The sequence below is a fragment of the Chelonia mydas genome, chromosome 9, assembly GCF_015237465.2.
Source record: "Chelonia mydas isolate rCheMyd1 chromosome 9, rCheMyd1.pri.v2, whole genome shotgun sequence".
Taxonomy (NCBI): domain Eukaryota; kingdom Metazoa; phylum Chordata; order Testudines; family Cheloniidae; genus Chelonia; species Chelonia mydas.
This window is the reverse complement of record NC_057855.1, coordinates 44,769,642-44,787,693: the sequence shown is the minus strand read 5'-3', so window position 1 is coordinate 44,787,693 and position 18,052 is coordinate 44,769,642. Positions and strand designations below refer to the sequence as shown.

The 18,052-nt window shown below is 40.4% G+C and overlaps 1 protein-coding gene across 3 annotated transcripts in view; it reads left to right on the top strand.

Annotated features, from left to right (window-relative positions):
* Positions 1-18,052, top strand: part of FAM168B (family with sequence similarity 168 member B) — a 35,526-nt gene that overhangs the window by 12,222 nt on the left and 5,252 nt on the right. For 2 of the 3 annotated variants that reach the window (XM_037908310.2, XM_037908311.1), the window contains 4 exons: positions 4,280-4,363; positions 11,561-11,703; positions 13,858-14,035; positions 15,581-15,706. In XM_037908310.2, coding sequence (XP_037764238.1) covers positions 4,280-4,363; positions 11,561-11,703; positions 13,858-14,035; positions 15,581-15,693 — 518 coding nt within the window. In that variant the 3' untranslated portion in view covers positions 15,694-15,706. The remainder of the gene's footprint in view (positions 1-4,279; positions 4,364-11,560; positions 11,704-13,857; positions 14,036-15,580; positions 15,707-18,052) is intronic. The other variant, XM_037908312.2, reaches the window with a different exon arrangement.

Sequence of the window (18,052 nt, the reverse complement as noted above, 5' to 3'; positions counted from 1 at the left end):
AGCTACAGCTCACTTCATCGGATGCATAAAGTCTTTATGCATCCAGTGAGCTGTAGCTCACGAAAGCTTATGCTCAAATAAATTGGTTAGTCTCTAAGGTGCCACAAGTACTCCTTTTCTTTTTGCGAATACAGACTAACACGGCTGCTACTCTGAAACCTGAATTGAATATCTAATACATTGTCGTTTTGTTTACCTGGAGCATCTGCAGGCATGGAACCCCTCAGCTCTGGGACTCCATGCCTGCAGATGCTCCAGGTAAACAAAACGTCCCAACCTGCCAGTGGCTTATCCTGATGGGTTGGGAGCCAAAGTTTGCCAACCCCTGAAACATAGGGTCGGCTTATGAAAGGGTCATATAGTTTTTACTGTTTTTACCTATCCATCTTTGGGGGTTGGCTTTTAAATGAATGGGCTAATGAAAAAGTATATATGGTAGTTAAAGCTGTACCCTGTAAATCTATTAAAACTTGATGACTCTCTGATGTGGCAAATTTAATTGATTTTAGTAGATTATAGTACATTTAGTTAGTAACCTAAATTGTCAATTTCATCATTTAATTTTAAACAGGATAGTAACTTCAGAACTTTTACGATTTTTTTCTTTTTAGTGTTTGAATATATATTTAGTGCCAAGCTTTGTTTACTGGTTTTATTTAGCTTTGTGTTGTCTGAATATGGATTTTTCATATTTCAGTTAATCATTCAGGGAATTAAACAGGATGAATTCAGTTAAATTGATAAAATGACTTATAAAAATCACATGTAAATCTAATGCCATAAAGTGGTATATTAACAGAGTAAATTACTATATCTTGTCTAGTTCAGGTTTAAAGGGTACAAAACATGCTCTGTTAAGTAAATGATGGAGACTGGGATGTGTTTAATGAAATACAGACACTTTTAGTCACTGCATGACTAAAACATCTCTGACCTCCTTTTTGATAAGACCACTGATTCTCTGTTCAAAACTGCTGAATTTAGCAGGATGTTCTGATGCTGAACTGGTCTCTATTTTTAGAAGGCACATTTTATCTAAAGGCAGTGATGTCTGTATAAATACCAAACATGGGAAAGGGTTTTGGGACTAAAACTGTTAAGAAGGGTATTTAGGCAGGATTACAGTAACAAATGAGTAGTCAAGAATAAAAACATTTGATTTAAAGACTAGTGGGTTGTGGGAAGAAGTTGTTTAATCTGCTACTTACCTTGTGCTGTTTGTTGACATTTCACACAAGTAATTTCCTCTAGGAGTGTCTTGTTTTAGCTCAGTAGGAACTTTTACTGTGGAGCTAAACCTATAAAATAAGGATCGATGATGGAAAAGCTAATACAACTTTAAAAATAGTAGTGTTAGGTAGCAAGTTATAATTAAAGCATTTGGTTTTTAATTAACACCTGAAGTCAGTGAAATAACATAGTTTTGTAACCCTCAGTCAGTTGTTGACATTATGGATAAAAATAGTTTCTTTTAAATACAAAAAAAAAATCATTTTAAAATCAGATTTAAAAAACTTTCTAAAGTTTGAAATTGACAACATATGTCAAGGCCTACAATTATTATCTAATACAAAAAAAGCAGTAGTGTTTGCTGCCAATTTTTTAAAAAAAGTCAGACCACTGAACTGATGAAGTCACTGGCTAAACACGTGGAACCAAAGCTTGCTGAAGTGACAAACAAGCTTTTGCCAGCAGTACCCTCTACTGCAGATGCAGAAAGAATATTTTCTTTCCAGTTTATTGAACAGAACAAATTGAATGACTGGTTCAAAGTTAAGAAACCAGCTGGGAGTTGAAAAAGCAAGAAAGCTTTTTTCCTCTCCAGTCTATGAATAGAAACAAAGTGAGAGGATGAGAGCTGCTGAAATCTTGAAAGACATGGGGACCAAAAACAGTCACTTCACTGATATTTCTTTGTTTAATCATTTTTGAAAGGAAAACCATGTTTTGGTAATATTTTCTTGTGTCCTGCACATTTAAGCTAGTTTTATTGAATACAAAGCTTAAAATTCTGTTTTTGTGCATTTAGTTGCATTTGGATTTCCACCCAAATAGAGCTTGATACAAATGAGGAGAGGCTGAGGAAACTGGGATTATTTAGTCTTCAGAAGAGAAGAAGGGGATTTGATAGCTGCTTTCAGCTACCTGAAAGGGGGTTCCAAAGAGGATGGATCTAGATGAGGGGTGGGCAACTTTTTGATCCGAGGGCCACATCGGCATTGTGAAACTCTATAGAGGGCCGGGTAGAGAAGGCTGTGCCTCCCCAAGTGGCCTGGCCCCTGCCCCCTGTCCGCCCCCTCCCACTTCCCGCGCCCTGACTACCCCCCGCAGAACCCCTGACTCATCCAACCGCCTGCACCCCCCCGCTCCTTGTCCCCTGACCGCCCCCTCCCGGGACCCCCCCACCCCTAACCACCCCCCCGGGACTCCACCCCATATTCAACCCACCCTGCTCCCTGTCCCCCAACTGCCCCGATCCCTATCCACACCTCAACCCCCAGACAGGCCCCCCAGGACTCCCATGCCTATCCAACCCCCGTCCCCTGATCCCCTCCCCAGAACCTCCGCCCTGTCCAACCTCCCCCTGCTCCCTGTCCCCTGACTGCTCCGACCCCTATCCACACCCCTGACAGGCCCCCTGGGACTCCCATACCTATCCAACCCCCCCTGTTCCCCATCCCCTGACTGCCCCTGGAACCCCTCTGCCCCTTGTCCAACCTCCCTGCCCCCTTACCATGCTGCTCAGAGAGGCAGGAGCTCGCAACCCCACCGTCTGGTCAGAGCCAGCCATGCTGCCCGGCAGGAGGAGCGGGCCAGAGCGCTGGCAGCGCACTGAGGCTGCGGGGGACAGCAGAAGAGGGGTCGGGGGCTAGCCTCCCCGGCCGGGAGCTCAGGGACTGGGCAGGACAGTTCAGTGGGCCGGATGTGGCCCACGGGCCGTAGTTCATCCACCTCTGACCTAGACTGTTCTCAGTGGTAGCAGAAGACAGAACAAAGAGTAATGGTCTCAAGTTGCAGTGGGGGAGGTTTAGGTTGGATATTAGGAAAAACTTTTTCACCAGGAGGGTGGTGAAGCACTGGAATGGGTTACCTAGGGAGGTGGCGGAATCTCCTTCGTTTGAGGTTTTTAAGGTCAGGCTTGACAAAGCCCTGGCTGGGATGATTTAGTTGGGGATTGGCCCTGCTTTGAGCAGGGGGTTGGACTAGATGACCTCCTGAGGTCCCTTCCAACCCTGATATTCTATGAAATCACAAGTAAAAAGTTATCTAGTAAAGAAGAAATGAATCCTTTTTTAATGTAACAAAAAATGTAAAAATTAAGAATTTGAATAAATGTAACTGAAGCAATTACTACTTAATAAGTGTATAGATATAGGTATCCTCATGGTTAGCAAAAAGAAGCACCAAATTTAGCATAAAGGCTGTATTTAGTTGTAAGTTAACATGTTTTAATGGTTACGACCAAGGAAAATAACTACAAAATACAAATGCAAAACACTATTGAAATGGACGATTTAAATCAAGGTTTCCTGCTTGCTGATTTAAATTATCAATTTTAATTATTATTTAAATCAGTCTACCCTGGTGATCTTTCACTACGTGCTGTTATCACCTTAGAACTTGGTTCCTGTCTTTCTTGCCATTGGTTTAGTCATGGTAATTGTGTAGATCAGTGTCAAGGTGTCAACACAGCATTTTGCCACTGTGCCAGAGTGAATCACAGATTGTAACTGCTGAGTGTCATTGTGGGTGGTTGAAACAGTAGGAGTATAACTGACATCTAAAAGCAGAGACAGATCTAGGTTAAATAAAAACAAGATATTTTGGAGGGTTAAAGTTGGCTTTTACTGTCCAGTTTGGGAAACTGTGATCCAGGAAATGAGTCACTCACACTTGTATTTCTTCTCTTTACACGGTGAAAAAAGGGCTCACTCTGAGTTCAGTAGTCTTATTGCATTTTAGTGTTTGATGTTCTTTTTGATTGTTTTATACTAAAGCTTGCAATCTGTCTGCAATTACTGGTGAGCTGGCTAATTCAGGCTTTTGCTGAAAGTGTGTTTTGGGGCAGAAGGGGGGTTGAGAAATGGGAACTGTGGCTTACTACACTTTTTAGCTTTTCTTCCCAACTAGTGGTCACATGAATTTCGAAACATTGCAACGTTTTGTTGATCTTTGGTCAAAAAGTATCATGCACAACAAATTCTCTGAGAACAAGGCATGTAGTCACACTGTGTTGCTTATCTAGAAAATAACCTGGAATTGTTCTCTTTTGTCATAGCTGGTTTCCCAATGGGCTATGCAGCAGCTGCCCCTGCCTATTCCCCCAGCATGTACCCAGGAGCAAATCCTACCTTCCAAACAGGTATGCATAAAATACTTACTGCTTAGAAATATTCAAAAACTCTGTCTACATTAGGAGCATTTAAAATTGGGGGTGAGGAGACATGCATAAAGTTTTCTTTTACTTTGAAAATAGCATAAAATGGTGGTCTTCCAAACTAACCGGTGACTTCAGTTTTTGCATCTGGGGATGTTTACAGTGTCCACATGCAGTCCCCTGTTATAGATAAGGGAGGACTTTAACTTGTTTTTGGGGAGGTTTGAGTTATTCAGTTGCCAGTGACAAGTATTAGGTAGTTAAAATCCTTACAAAAATTTTTGATTACCTCTTTCCGTAGTCCCTTCTGACCTGACGCTCTGGATATTTCCCTTTATTTCCGTGTCCCTCAGTAAGTCTCTTCCCTTCCTCTTTCAGAAAGGCGTCTGGAATATACCCTTTTATCACCTCCTCTGATCTTTCACCTCCTAAATTCTACGTGCCCCTTCCTACTACAGGATCGTGCCTGTCATGCTCCTGCATACGGTGATTGTCCAACAATTCTAGCAGCAGGGTGAAACAGCTATGATTCTGGACAGCTTTACTATTGTGTTCCTGCTGGGTTGTGGGGAAAGAGCGGTGTTTAGGAACAACACTCTCATACTGCTCAGCTAAGGGGCCGGCAGGAGGAGGGATTTGGGGAGGAAAGAAGAAATGCACAGGGGCCAACGAACAGAAGTGAGAGAATCTCTGGAATAATCCCTCAATGTGATGAGCATACTATTACTATTGGAATGAATGAGAAACTGATAGTAGCTGTTAAATTAATCTCCAGTCGCAACAGAAGGATACGCTCGGAAAGGGAACCTTAGACTCTCTTTGAAAAGGGATATTACATACAGATAAGAATTTGCTTACTGTCCTTTGTAAAATATTATGGCTTGCATAAATCTACATGAGCAATGAAAGGAAGAAGGAGAGTGGAGAAAAAGTAGCCTGTTTCTTGGTTTGCATATTGCCATACAACTTATCTAGAAAAATGTAGGATTTATCGATCGATGTGTAGCGCCCCCCAAAGATGACTTGGGGGCGAGGGGGAAGAGAAAGGGAGGGCAGCAATGACAAATTAATTGGGAGGATGGAAAGAGAGGAATTTGTACGAAGAGCCTAATTCATAAATGGGCCATGTAAGAAACCACTGGTGTCAGCGCCTGCTATCGCTGGGGTCTTCATTTTCAGTGCCCCCTGCTGACCATTTCTTCGGCTATGCAATGGCCTGTCTGGCTACCTCTTCCATAGCATTGTTCTCCAGCTAGGTCACCTCTTTCAAGTTGTGTCCCCATCTGGAGTAACAAAAGTCCAACCAAAGAATCCACATCAACAACAGGGATTCTTCTGTCTCTCTTGGGCTACATTGAAGTTCCCTGCTCTTCACCCCTCTTCTTGGGGACTGCAGAATTCCTTCTTTGCTCCTTTAGCTGAGTACTGCCACCCATGGTTTTTTACCTCCCTGGAGGCTCTTCTTCCAAGCAAGTTTCCTCCCTGCCTTTCCTCCCCAAGGACTCCAGCAGTTTTCCCAAGGACCTCTCTGCTTCTTACAGGCCCTATTCCACAGCCTCCCAGAGGAACCTAATTGCTCCCTGTCTCTCCAGCCTGCCTTCACCAGGCACTTCCCAGATAGAGGAAACTCTTCCCTCAGTGAGTTCTCTTCCCTCTTTATGTAGTTCTCCCTGACCTTTTCATAGGTGGGATCATTTGTTGTAATTGAGTCACCAGATGAGGATGAGCTGAAGATTAAATGCTATGTCACAAGCCAAGCTGAGCCTAACTCCTCTTAAAGGGCCAGCCAGCCTGGACAGGTCAACACAGTGTGATTCCACAATAATTTATTTCAGGCAATGTAAGCTTAACAAATCTTAATTTAACTCTTACATTTACCTTAAAAAAATTGAGTGATGCCTGACATTCTGCAAACTGCTGCTCTAGGAAGTAGACAGTAGATGTTAGGTCTGGCTCTGGGAAGCTTGTCATTTGTACTATTCATGACTCTCATTACATAAAGTATGGTTGTAGTTACTCCTGTAGTTCAATATTCAGTAATACCATTCTGATTTTACAGGTTTTTGTCTATGCACCTTCAACCGCCCTTCCACTTGAATCCGTTATGGGCCAGAATTTCAGAAGTAGTCATGTACTTCTCCAAAATTGGCCTTGAATGTCTAGTTATAATTCTGTGGAAAACAATATGTGGTACCTAGGAATATAATTTGGTCCTTCTACTCTTCATATTAACAAACTTGTAGTTTTTACAAGGAATTTCTAAAGTGTTATTCTGTTAGCTTCCAGGGACAGCTCTGACAAATAGAATGCAGTCATAAAGTCTTACAACTGAGGGTAATTACCAACTCACAAGACTTGGACAAGTGACTTTAAATTTAGGGGGTAACAGGAGAACCTTATTTCTCACAGGGCAAACAGAGCTATTCTCAGACTTTGTGACAAGTCAGTAAGTACTTACATATTTAATACCTCGAAACATGGTCCTTATTTGCAGGGCTATGAGTTTTAATGACTCATCAACTTGTCTCTCACTTATTGCATAGAAGAGAATGGCAGCATTTGCTAGGGCAGAGAGTAAGCAATCTAAACTAACTGTGCACAGGTTCTATATTTATAATAATATTACTGTACATGGAACTGGACAGTGGTTTGTTTGGCACATCTCAGGTCCCTTTCCTGAATTACTGTCTAAAGGCACAGCAGGTAGAGTACTGGTTTTTGCTTGCCTTTGTCAGTTGGATCTTGAATTTGAGGCAGAGTAGCTTATAAGCATAACTTTTTTTCTTTAAAAAAGCTCAGAATCCCACCAGACTACCTTATTTCTTGTCTGCAATGAAAGCAAGGCCTCTAAGCCTCCAGTGTACTGAGGTGATGAACTGGTCATACTAAACTCCAGCTTATCAAGTAGGGCACTGCGTCTCAGGAAACACAGAATCCAGGAGGTGCAGAGAGGTACAGCAGCCCTCTGATACATTGGTGCCAAAGTCCTTGACTCTAGGCAGCTGTGAACAGAAACCAGCAGACATCTCCCTAGGCAGAGGTAGCATTTGGCATGGGAATAGAGGACCCTAGATGAACATATCTATCAACGTGCTTTGCCGTTAAGTCCCCCATGCCTGATATTGCCTCAGTGATAACTCTACGCCTTGTATGTACAAGGCAGGAGACAGGGTGTATTTGATTTAAATAACTAGTCAGGAAGACTCGATTTAATCATGGATTTCTACATAAAAGTGCGTTCTGGTTGGTTGTTATAACCTTAATACAAACTCAGAGATAGATGTAGGTTTCATTTTTAGAAGGTACACACAATACATTTTTAAAGTGATTTATTTTTGAAAACTTTTCAGATTAGTTTTACAGCTTATCAGAAAATGAATGATTGGTTATTTCATTTACCAAAGGTAATTGAAGCAGATATTTATGAAGTCATTGGGAGGTGAACTATCTCCAATTCAAGTTAATCATTAATTTTGGAGGATTTTCTTGCCATGCTGTATTAGGTAGAGAGAGAACATCACCAGACAGACATTTAAATTGTTTTATTTAACTAAAACAACATTATGTATTCTGGATTTTTTTCTTCAACAGCTGACATATATTTTAACAAAACAAGCATGTGAATTTTTTAATTTAGTTGAACATTCAAGTTTTTTAAAATCAGGTTTGGTTTTGTTAAAATTGTTTTTAACTAAAATAGTTAAATAAAATATATTTAAAAAAAAATTAAATAGACTGTGTCAGCCAGGTCAACATGAGAAACTTAAAATATTGGCTTCTGCAGCTAACTCAGTCATCTGTCATTTTCACCTTCATTTTCCTGTTTGTTCATAATCTGGAAACGAAAAACAAGTTTTCCTGCTTTTTTAAAAATGATTTCTCAATTTGGAATGAATTAGTCCAAAGGAAGAAAATATTCTTTCTACACTGGCAGAAGAAGCTACTGCTGTTAAAAGTGAGACTATCACTTCAGCAGTCTCTGGATCCAAGTGCTTAAGTGACTTCCACCAGTTCACTGGTGTGACTTTCTTTAAAACATCATCAGCAAACCTATATTTCTTGAATGGCTCTTATTCCCAAACTGGGTCTCTTTTATGGCCTGCTGCCATTATAGGTTTTCCCTTCTAGTGAGCGAATGGTGTGGTAGATCTCAAATCAGTGAAGGCTATACTCAGAAAGACCTCAAGACTTCTGGAATATGCTGCTCAAACAGTTTCTCTTTTGTTTCTACTGTCTGTCCCTCCCTTCTCACATTTATCTCCAGACTTCTTCTTGTCCAGATCTATTCCACCCCCAACAATCTTCTATTCATTGAACTTATTGAAACTTCGCACTTTTAGAGAGAAGTATGGGTTTGACTCTGTGTACCCAAATTTGCAGAGGGACAGTAGGGTTGAGGTCTGTTATTTCTCACCTCTATATATTATTTATTTAAAAACATTTTTGCTGTTAACAAGCGTGTTATCGCTGGAGACACAAATCCACAGTTTGAGAACTGCAAAACTAAGCATTTCTGATGGTATCTTCTAGCTTGAGCACTGAGTCCCATTTGGTAGATAAAAAGATTAACCTAAATAATCTATACAGAAGCCCCTGGAACCCCGTAAGATTGGGTCCCTAATCCATGAACTATTGGAACTCATTTACAAAACTTTCCTTAAACATTACATGAATATATTGTCTCTTGCTGGAGAGTTAGAATTTATAATTTCTGTTCCATGATGAGATATCTTTGAGCTATAATGTATCTTAATTAAAACTGTCTTTAGATTGCTTTTTGAGGGGAAAAAACCTTTTTATCAAATTCCAATTTAAATAAAAAAATCTGATTATTATTATTATTATTTATTGTTTTTAAATCATTGATTTTTTATCCACCCTGGCAGGAGACCTGTTATCCATGTCCTGGTCAAAACTCTTATCACTTTGCTGAGAAATACCTATGCGTTGGAGTGTTAAGGACCATTGAGATAACTTAAGAGACCTCTGTTGTTTAGTTTTAATATCCAAGTCCTGTTGCAACTCCTTATAGTGGCTCCAGTGACTGCTGCTTTGTAGGCTTCTTAGCTTCTCCTTGAAAGCAAGGAGAAGAAGCCAGAAGCACCATGTGGGTCCACGGATGACTGGAATTGGTTCTGTGAATTGCTAGTTCTCTGCAGACAGTGGTTTAAGAGCCATCGTGTATGTAGATTTGGGCTCTGGATAGTCACACACAATCAGGCATAATTATCCTATATAAAAATAAACAGCATATAATGTACTTACCAAATTAAGGTCTTGATTAATTTTTATCCACAGCTCTTCAGTTTGTTCTCATTTAATATTTGGCCATTTGTCTTTCTGACATGCTTTATTGAATGAGCTGAACTTGCAACATGTTTATTAAAGTAGAACTTGTTCTACATTTGATGAAGGAAATATTTTTCACTTTTGTAGGGAATGATTAAAACTGGATAGAACTACCTCTTTATTCACCCTCCTCAAACATACTAATTTTACTGAACGCTAACACCATGAGTTTTACTGCTGAATGGGGAAACCTAGAGCTCTTCTTTCAGAAGTAATAGTCAGCCATCATTTTTGGTTACTTTTTTAAAATAATATTTTAAAATTTTTAAAATAAAGTCCAGATTTTTCTACTTAAGACACATAGCTTCATTAGGCACTTGGTATTAGCCAGAAATTCCTGTTTTAAAAAAAAACCTAACTTTCCCAAGGAGGATGACAGTCACCATCACTTGCGAATCAGTACATTAACACGTAATATCCTCTTTATTTGAAGCAAATACTTAAACTGCACAAATCTGATACAGAAACTCAAGTTTTAAGTAGCTGCACAACTATAACCAATGGACTTCTAACATCTAAGGCAAAATGGACCAGTCACTGGATTCTGTTTTTGGTACCTGCTGGTGGCTCTCTTAGAGTTAACACTGAGCGCTTTGCATCAGCTCCATGGAGCCATACCACATGAGGCAAGGCCAGAAAGTGCCCTTACTGGGAATGCCGATTATATAGTTCAGCATGAGGGACTTGTGTGTGTGACTTGAGGCCTTGGTCTCCTCCCTCTCCCTCCCCTCAGAGCAGTCAGTCTAGGGCTGTTCATAGTATGGCCCCACCTTCCATTGGCAGAGGTATGCACTGCTGGCAGAGGGCGTTCATATTCTAGCTTCTGCCAATTAAGGCCCACTGTCAGCAGTTACGTTGCTGCTTCTCACTGTTTTCCTGCATGCCCTGTCAGACATTGGCTCCATTATCCTAAGTCTCCTTACCCACTGAGGAGGCCCAAAGAACCTATGCCTTTCAGGTGTTCGGAGTCTGAGCCAAGAGCATATGCCTCAGTCACTGCATATCTGGGTAATAACTGCATAGCTCCTAACATGCCTGAGAGGGAGGCTCATTTCTATGGACCTCACGAGATGTGTAAAAGCATTCTGGTGGCATCAAGCCTTTTATCAATCTATTTTAAAATAGTTCTAACCTGTAGAGTAGGGTAGTTCTGCCATTGCATAGTTTTCTGCTGAGATTTCTTCTTTGCAAAGAGATCACTGATTGTAATGATTATGGGTGTGTGCTGGGAACTTGGTTAGCATTTAATGCATTCCAAGCCATTTTGATCAAAACAGACGTACCCATTATGGTGGAGCTAAACTTCTCATCAGTGTCATAACAAATGTGAGTTACAGCATGAAGTAGACTTGAAAGGGATCCTAGTTAAGATATGTTTTCTAGATGCCAAAAGCCAAATGTGTTGTACAACCTCCTTCCTCTCCCCAACATCAGAGTGTGGCCACATTTGGCACTACTCTTCCATTCTGCCACCTTCCTTATGTTCATTGGAGCGCTTGACTCAGTCCGGGAGGGTCTTTGGATTTTTCATAGTCTTCTGTAGGAAAGTAGTTTCCTTATGTCCATTAGTTAATTGGAAAGTGGTGAGTTATGTGAATTAGTTGATCGACAGGCAGTCAGGTATTACTGACTATATCTGTCCTTATGTGACTAATGCCTTTTAAGAATTTGTGCATAGGTATTGATGATAAAATGTCATACTGAATAAGATAAATGTGAAACATGAGGGTTAAGAATAATAAATTCAGTTATATTAGTCTCAAACTTTAGTACACAGTACTCTGTTCATTGTCTTGCCTATGGCGCTTTAAAGCAGACTTGCCTTTGTTTCAGGTTATACACCAGGAACACCATATAAAGTATCCTGTTCACCCACCAGTGGTGCAGTGCCACCTTATTCTTCATCACCCAATCCCTACCAGACAGCTGTGTATCCGGTTCGAAGTGCCTATCCACAGCAGAATCCATATGCACAGGTAAAAAGTAAAGCTCAACTGTTTTGTGCCAGTTCAAATAGTATCTTGCTTTCAGCATGCATTGTAAACTTTTAAACTCTAAATGTTGTGTTTCATGAAATAAAGATGACCGCTTATTTCTACCTGTTTTGAGGGTTTGTTACCAGAATGCTTCATGTATATAAAAAAAAAACTTAATTCCCTGTCCAGCATGTAAATTTATGTTGTGCACAGTGATGGGCTTCTCCCTTGTAATTCTTCTGCTCTGCGCTGATTAGGCCTCAACTGGAGTATTCTGTCCAGTTCTGCGTGCAACATTTCATGAAAGATGTGGACAAATTGGAGAAAGTCCAGAGAAGAGCAATGAAAATTATTAAAGGTCTAGAAAACATGACCTGTGAGGGAAGATTGAGAGGTGGGGTGGAGGGAAGGGTTTGTTTAGTGTGGAGAAGAAAAGACTGAGAGGGAGGGGACATAAGTTTGCAAGTACACAAGGTGTTTAGAAGGAGGAGGCAGAAAAATTATTCTCTTTAACCTCTGAGAATAGGACAAGAAGCAATGGGCTTAAATTGCAGCAAGGGCAGTTTAGGTGAGACATAAGGAAAAACTTCCTAACTGTTTGGGTGGTTAGGCACCGGAATAAATTGCCCAGGGAGGTTGTGGAATCTCCATCATTGGAGATTTTTAAGAGCAGGTTAGACGAACACCTGTCAGGGGTGGTCTAGATAATACTTAGTCCTGCCATGAGTCCACGGGACTGGACTAGATCATCTCTTGAGGTCCCTTCCAGTTCTACGATCCTGTACTAGTACACTAAAGTCAAGAGTTTAAAAAACGGGTGCTTAAAATTAGGCTTCTGAGTCCAGATTTAGACATCTGAATATATGGCCTTAATTTTCAAAAATGTTGAGGGACTCATTAAAGTCCATGTGAGCTTGTGTTCAGCACATTTGAAAATGTTAGCTTTAGTTATCTAAATAGGTCACCTAATTTTGAAAAGTGTTTAAGCCACATTATGTAAGTTAGAAACATGAAAATCAAAAGTTGGAAACTTGAAAATGAGTGAGACTTAAGAGTCTAAGTGCCTAAGTCACTTGTGAAAATAGCACGTTAGCTTCCAAATCTCTTTGGGTAAAATTACAAAAGTGCCTGTGTCTGGACTTGGAAAATAAATTTTGGGCACTCCTTTTCTTAAGTTCTTAACCCCTGTTTCAAAGTGCTGCTATGAGAGGATTGTGGCAGCTGCTGTTGCTCCTTTATGCAGGAATAGCAGGATCACACTGATGCGGTCCTGGTCAGTTTCACTCCACTTCTACTGTGCCATGGTGAAAACAGGAACAGAAGCGTGATTGTTCAATGTTGTGGGGTAGAGACAGAGGTCTCTCTTACCTTTTCCTGACCTTCCAAAGAGTGATGGTTCCATACAGAGTACTTCCCCCATGACCCAGCTGAAGCAGCATAATGAAACTGTTGATAGCATCAGTTTCAGTCTTCTGCATCACTAGACAAGTATGTAGGATACAGTGGCATAAGTGTGATGCTATGGAGAGGTTAGAAGTAGAAGCAAGGAGGAAAGAGCTGGGGCAGGGCTAGATGAAAACTGACTCGGAAAAGTGAGCAGCCCTTAGGAGTTAGGGTACAGCATGTTGTAATATTTAAGTAAACTTGCTTGCAGGGCCTTGGCAGTACTCTGAAGTGGTCTGCTTGGGCCCTGCGGGAAGAAAGCTTCTCCATGTTGCACTCTAGTAACCTTTTAGGGCTTCTGATTCTGGAAGAAGACACACCCAATCCTCAGCCAGGTGGTTTATTGCCTTTAGGGAAAGCAACCTTGAAGGATCCCCAGGGCATGAGAGGGGAGAGGAGGGGACAAAACCACAAAATCCAGATGCAGAGGAAGAGACAAAACAGCTTAATTCTAGAGAGAGGTTGTATTTGGGAGTTTTGGCTGCCCAACCAGTAGTTAGTTGCTGAAAAACCCTCTTTTTCAACCCTGAAGTTTTAGTTTCTCTATTTGAGTGTTTAAGTATTCTGTCTCCAGTCCCTGACATACATCAGACTCCTATTTCTGGAATAACACATTGCTGCTGTGAACATCTCAAAGGTTGAATTATTGCTTTCAGTACATGTGATAGTGAAAATATACTTAGTAGGTTTACTTATTTTCTTTTCCAACAGCAAGGCACTTACTACACACAGCCTTTATATGCAGCACCACCCCACGTAATCCATCACACCACAGTTGTGCAGCCTAATGGCATGCCAGCAACTATGTATCCTGCTCCAATTCCACCACCAAGAGGAAATGGTGTGACTATGGGAATGGTGGCTGGGACCACTATGGCAATGTCAGCAGGTAGATTGATTTATATTGCTTACACTTTTTGATGAAGTATAGTTTGGGTTTGTGGTCCATTTCGTACAGTATGGATGCATTACATGTTAAGGCCTTACCAGAAATGTACTGCAGTTACAGGTTTCCCACAACCACTAATTTTGTTTGAGAGATGTTTGTGTGCTTGTATATGAATTTTAAGCCATTCTAACGACAAAATCCTAGTACTCTGGATCAGGCCAAGTAAGCAGCATAGAAACATTGAAACCAAGGAAATCTGACGTGGCATTCTAATTGCAGCGCGAGGGGCTTTTGTTCCTCTAGTCACTTGGGGTTTGGGAATTAAAGAGTACAGTTCTCTTTCCCAGGCTGAGTACTAAGTAAACTCTCCATTCTAGTTAATCAGATAAAGAATCATTGGTCAGAACTGCCAAGAGGGATGCCAAGCTGCACTTTCAGAGGGAAGGTTTTAGGGCCTGGACATAATGCAAGGACAACTGTGGTCAGCACATTTGACTGTCAGTTACTGGTGCCCATGTGCTAACATGTTTTTTTAGTGTTATCAGAACAACATAGTTTTATAACTAAGACCTAGGTTGTAACATTGTTCCCTAAAAGAGTTACAGAACACGCAGTCCTGGCCGTATTAGCCCTAAACTTTGTTAGAACTTGAGCGACTTTGTCAATCTGAAGAAATTGGTGTCTTTGATTGAATGTCTCAAAAACAAGTCTGTTTCTAGTACAGAATTATACACTTGGGGTGCTTCTCCCCAGAATTTTGAGTGATGCTGTTGTTTAAGCATCAACAGTGTAAGAATTCTATTTTTCCCCGCACCACTGCTGCTCTTCGATAACTTACAAGTTTTCAGATGGGCAAACCAAGGTGAACTAATGATTGTGTTACATGGTAGTCTTCTGGATTACTCCAACTACAGATTTCAGCTTTCTAACCTCCGGTATCCCACAGCCCTGGTGGGGATATTTTTTCAGGACCAGCACTGTGTGCTCTCTTCATTACCTTTGTATTTTTCCCAGTTTCTTTTTTGAGTGTGGGGTAAGCTGCAGCAACTAAACATTAGTAGTTTGTATGTGAAGTGCTGTAGAAGGAAACTGTTAGGATTCTGGGGTCCCAGTCTGTTGCCTTCTACAGTCTCTCCATCTATAAAACCCATTTGCACAGACAGGAACTAAATTATACTTACCCTAGTCAATGTTCTTTTGCATCAGGTGTTCCTACAGCACACAGAGCCTGCTGTGACGAAAAGTCTTTTTCTGTGTATAATGTGTGCTTATGATCTGGAGCTGCTGCTAAGTAGTTATTTACTAAAAGTATCTAAACATGCATTGGAGAGAATATCAAAGTGTTCTTGTTGCATAAACATTTGAAGGAAGGTAGATGGAATTGAAAATGCTAAGTTACAGATTCACAAGTTTCATATTGGTATATGTCAAAAGATGTACAAGTTCTGATTAATATGGTTTTGGTTTTCAGTTGACCATTTAATAAGTGTTTGAAAGGCATATTTGTGAAAAATATTTAATATAAAAATGTTTCGTTTCTCCTAGGTACTTTGTTGACAACTCATTCCCCAACTCCAGTAGCCCCTCATCCAGTTACTATGCCCACATATCGGGCTCCAGGAACACCAACCTATAGCTATGTGCCCCCCCAGTGGTGATTATTCTGGCAGTGTAAGTTACCAGTGCCTACAGTTGAAACAGTGGCCTGTATATAAATGTCAGTTCATTTTGATTAAGTTGTGTAGGAGGAAGGATGTTTTTTAAACACAGTGTGTCTGTCTTCTGCTGAGACTTCCTTTTTCTGCATATTCATCTCATTGGTGCCTGTATATAGAATTCAAAATGATCTATATCTCAAAATACAGCATTTTAATTTATACAGCTGTAGAAATGTTAGGTTTGATGAATCCCAGGCCCTGTTGGGTCCAGATGAAACAGAGGCTAGTTTGCTCAATTTGGGTTTTGTGACAGTTCCTGAATCCAACAACACTCTGATTCATGAGTGAAAAAATATGTAAAACATGGAAGTTGGATCAGCTTAAATAAGGGGGCTGTTTGGATCAGCATAAATAAAGGGGCACTTAATATTTCCTTCGTGATGAACATTTCCCAGAAAGAGAGGCTGCTAACTAGTAAACATGAGAAACTGATAATTCCCATCACCCAAATTCAGGTGGGTTTAAATTTAAATTTGAACTGTTTACAGTTTTCATGGAAAAATCAGTACAGCCTGTAGCACAGTTTAAACTACACATGGAGAAAAAAAGACTTGTGAAATCTGCTCTAGATTTCTACTGATAAAACAATGTAATTAACTAATTTATGAAGCCAGCATATTATACTTTTTTTTAGTTTTAATGGGGGAGTGCTGCTTAAAATTGACATGGCTTATTGTTCTTACTCTTTTGGGGGCCTGATTCTGCTCACATTTCAACAGTGCAAATCAGGAGTAACTCCACTAGTGTAAATTACATGTTTATAAAACCAGTGTGAGAGCAGAATCAGGCTGGCTCCCTTCATTTATTGCTCTGTTTAAATGTTTATAACAAGTTAAGACACAATCTAACTGTCCCCTATTTTCGGTGTCCCTTTCTATGATTGGAAGTCAGGAGCTCGCTCATATGTTCTGGTTCTGCCATGGGCTCATTGTGTGCCCTTTGAATAAGGCGTTTAATATCTGTTCCTCAGTTCTCAGATCTGTAAAAAGAAGCTACCGCTACCACTACCCCCTCAGTGGTATTGGCTTAAATATCTGAAGTGGTTTGCACTAATAGCACGTTTCAGCTAAGAATGCTGTATGTGTACAGAAAGTGACCACAAGGGCGGAATTGTTAAGGATGATTAAGTTGCGTATAGCAATGTACACGTTGTCCACCAGTAACCTTTCAATATGCAGCTAGTGTGCGGGAATGATTCTGTAATCCTTGCTTGTGCAAAGTTTCCAGTGACATCAGGGAAACCTTGCTGGAGTAAGCTATAGGATTGGGACCATTATAATAAACTCTCATCTAGCATTTTTCATCTGCAAATCTTATTTTATGCTTTCCTTTGTACTGTTCTTCTGAGGCAAAGAAGTAAAGTGACTTTTTTAGGGTCCCACAATAGATGATTGGCTGAGCAGGGACTAACACTTAGCTCTGCTGACCTATATATGTGGCTTTTGCATAAGTTGTGACTCCTGGCCAGCATCATAGCCACTGGACCACGTTGTGACCAGTATAATTTCTGCAGTATCGCAGTGGAATGATTGTTAAACTTCACCAGTATAAGCTTATCTGAAGGAAGTGTCATTCGTATGGAACACAGTGTGTGCACAGGTCTTTTTGTAAATATCTTATTACTAAAACTGATATATTTGGAATGAAGTAACTACGGATTTTCTTTAGGTAATTTCTTCAGTTGCTCAGTGCTTTGTTAGCCTTTAATACTTAGCAACTTTCTTCAAATGAGATGTGAAAGAAAAGTATTATGCTTTGACTTAAAACATTTCGGTGGTGGTATTAAAAACTGCCTGCATTTGGAGCAGTTAGCTATTTTTAATTGGATTTTGGCAAATCTGGAATGTCTGTTCTCTTTTGCTTGTGAAGTCCGTGGAATGTCAGTGAGGGGTTTGCTTCCTAAAACCTAGTCCTTTTTTGTACCAGATCTGTGCCAGCAATCAAGTTATAAGTAGCATTTGAGGCAGAATTTGGGCTATGAAATTTGTAGGAAAACCTCTTCACTGCCAAAGCTACACAAAAATAACACCTCCGTGGATGTTGAGTGTGTGAGGGAAAACAAAGGGTCTTACATTCAGAATTGCTGCAGTAAAGTACGAAGTACTTGAGTGCGCTACAAATTCCTCAGTGGGAAAATTCAAAAGCTAACAATAAATATTTTTTAAATCAAATACTTTGTCAGTGACCTTTTTTAAAAAAAAGTCTAGTCAACGTAAGATATTGTAGTAATAAAAACTGCTGTCCCTGATTCACCTCAGTTGGTGACTTAAAGGGCTGAGAGTGGATGGTGGGTTTACAG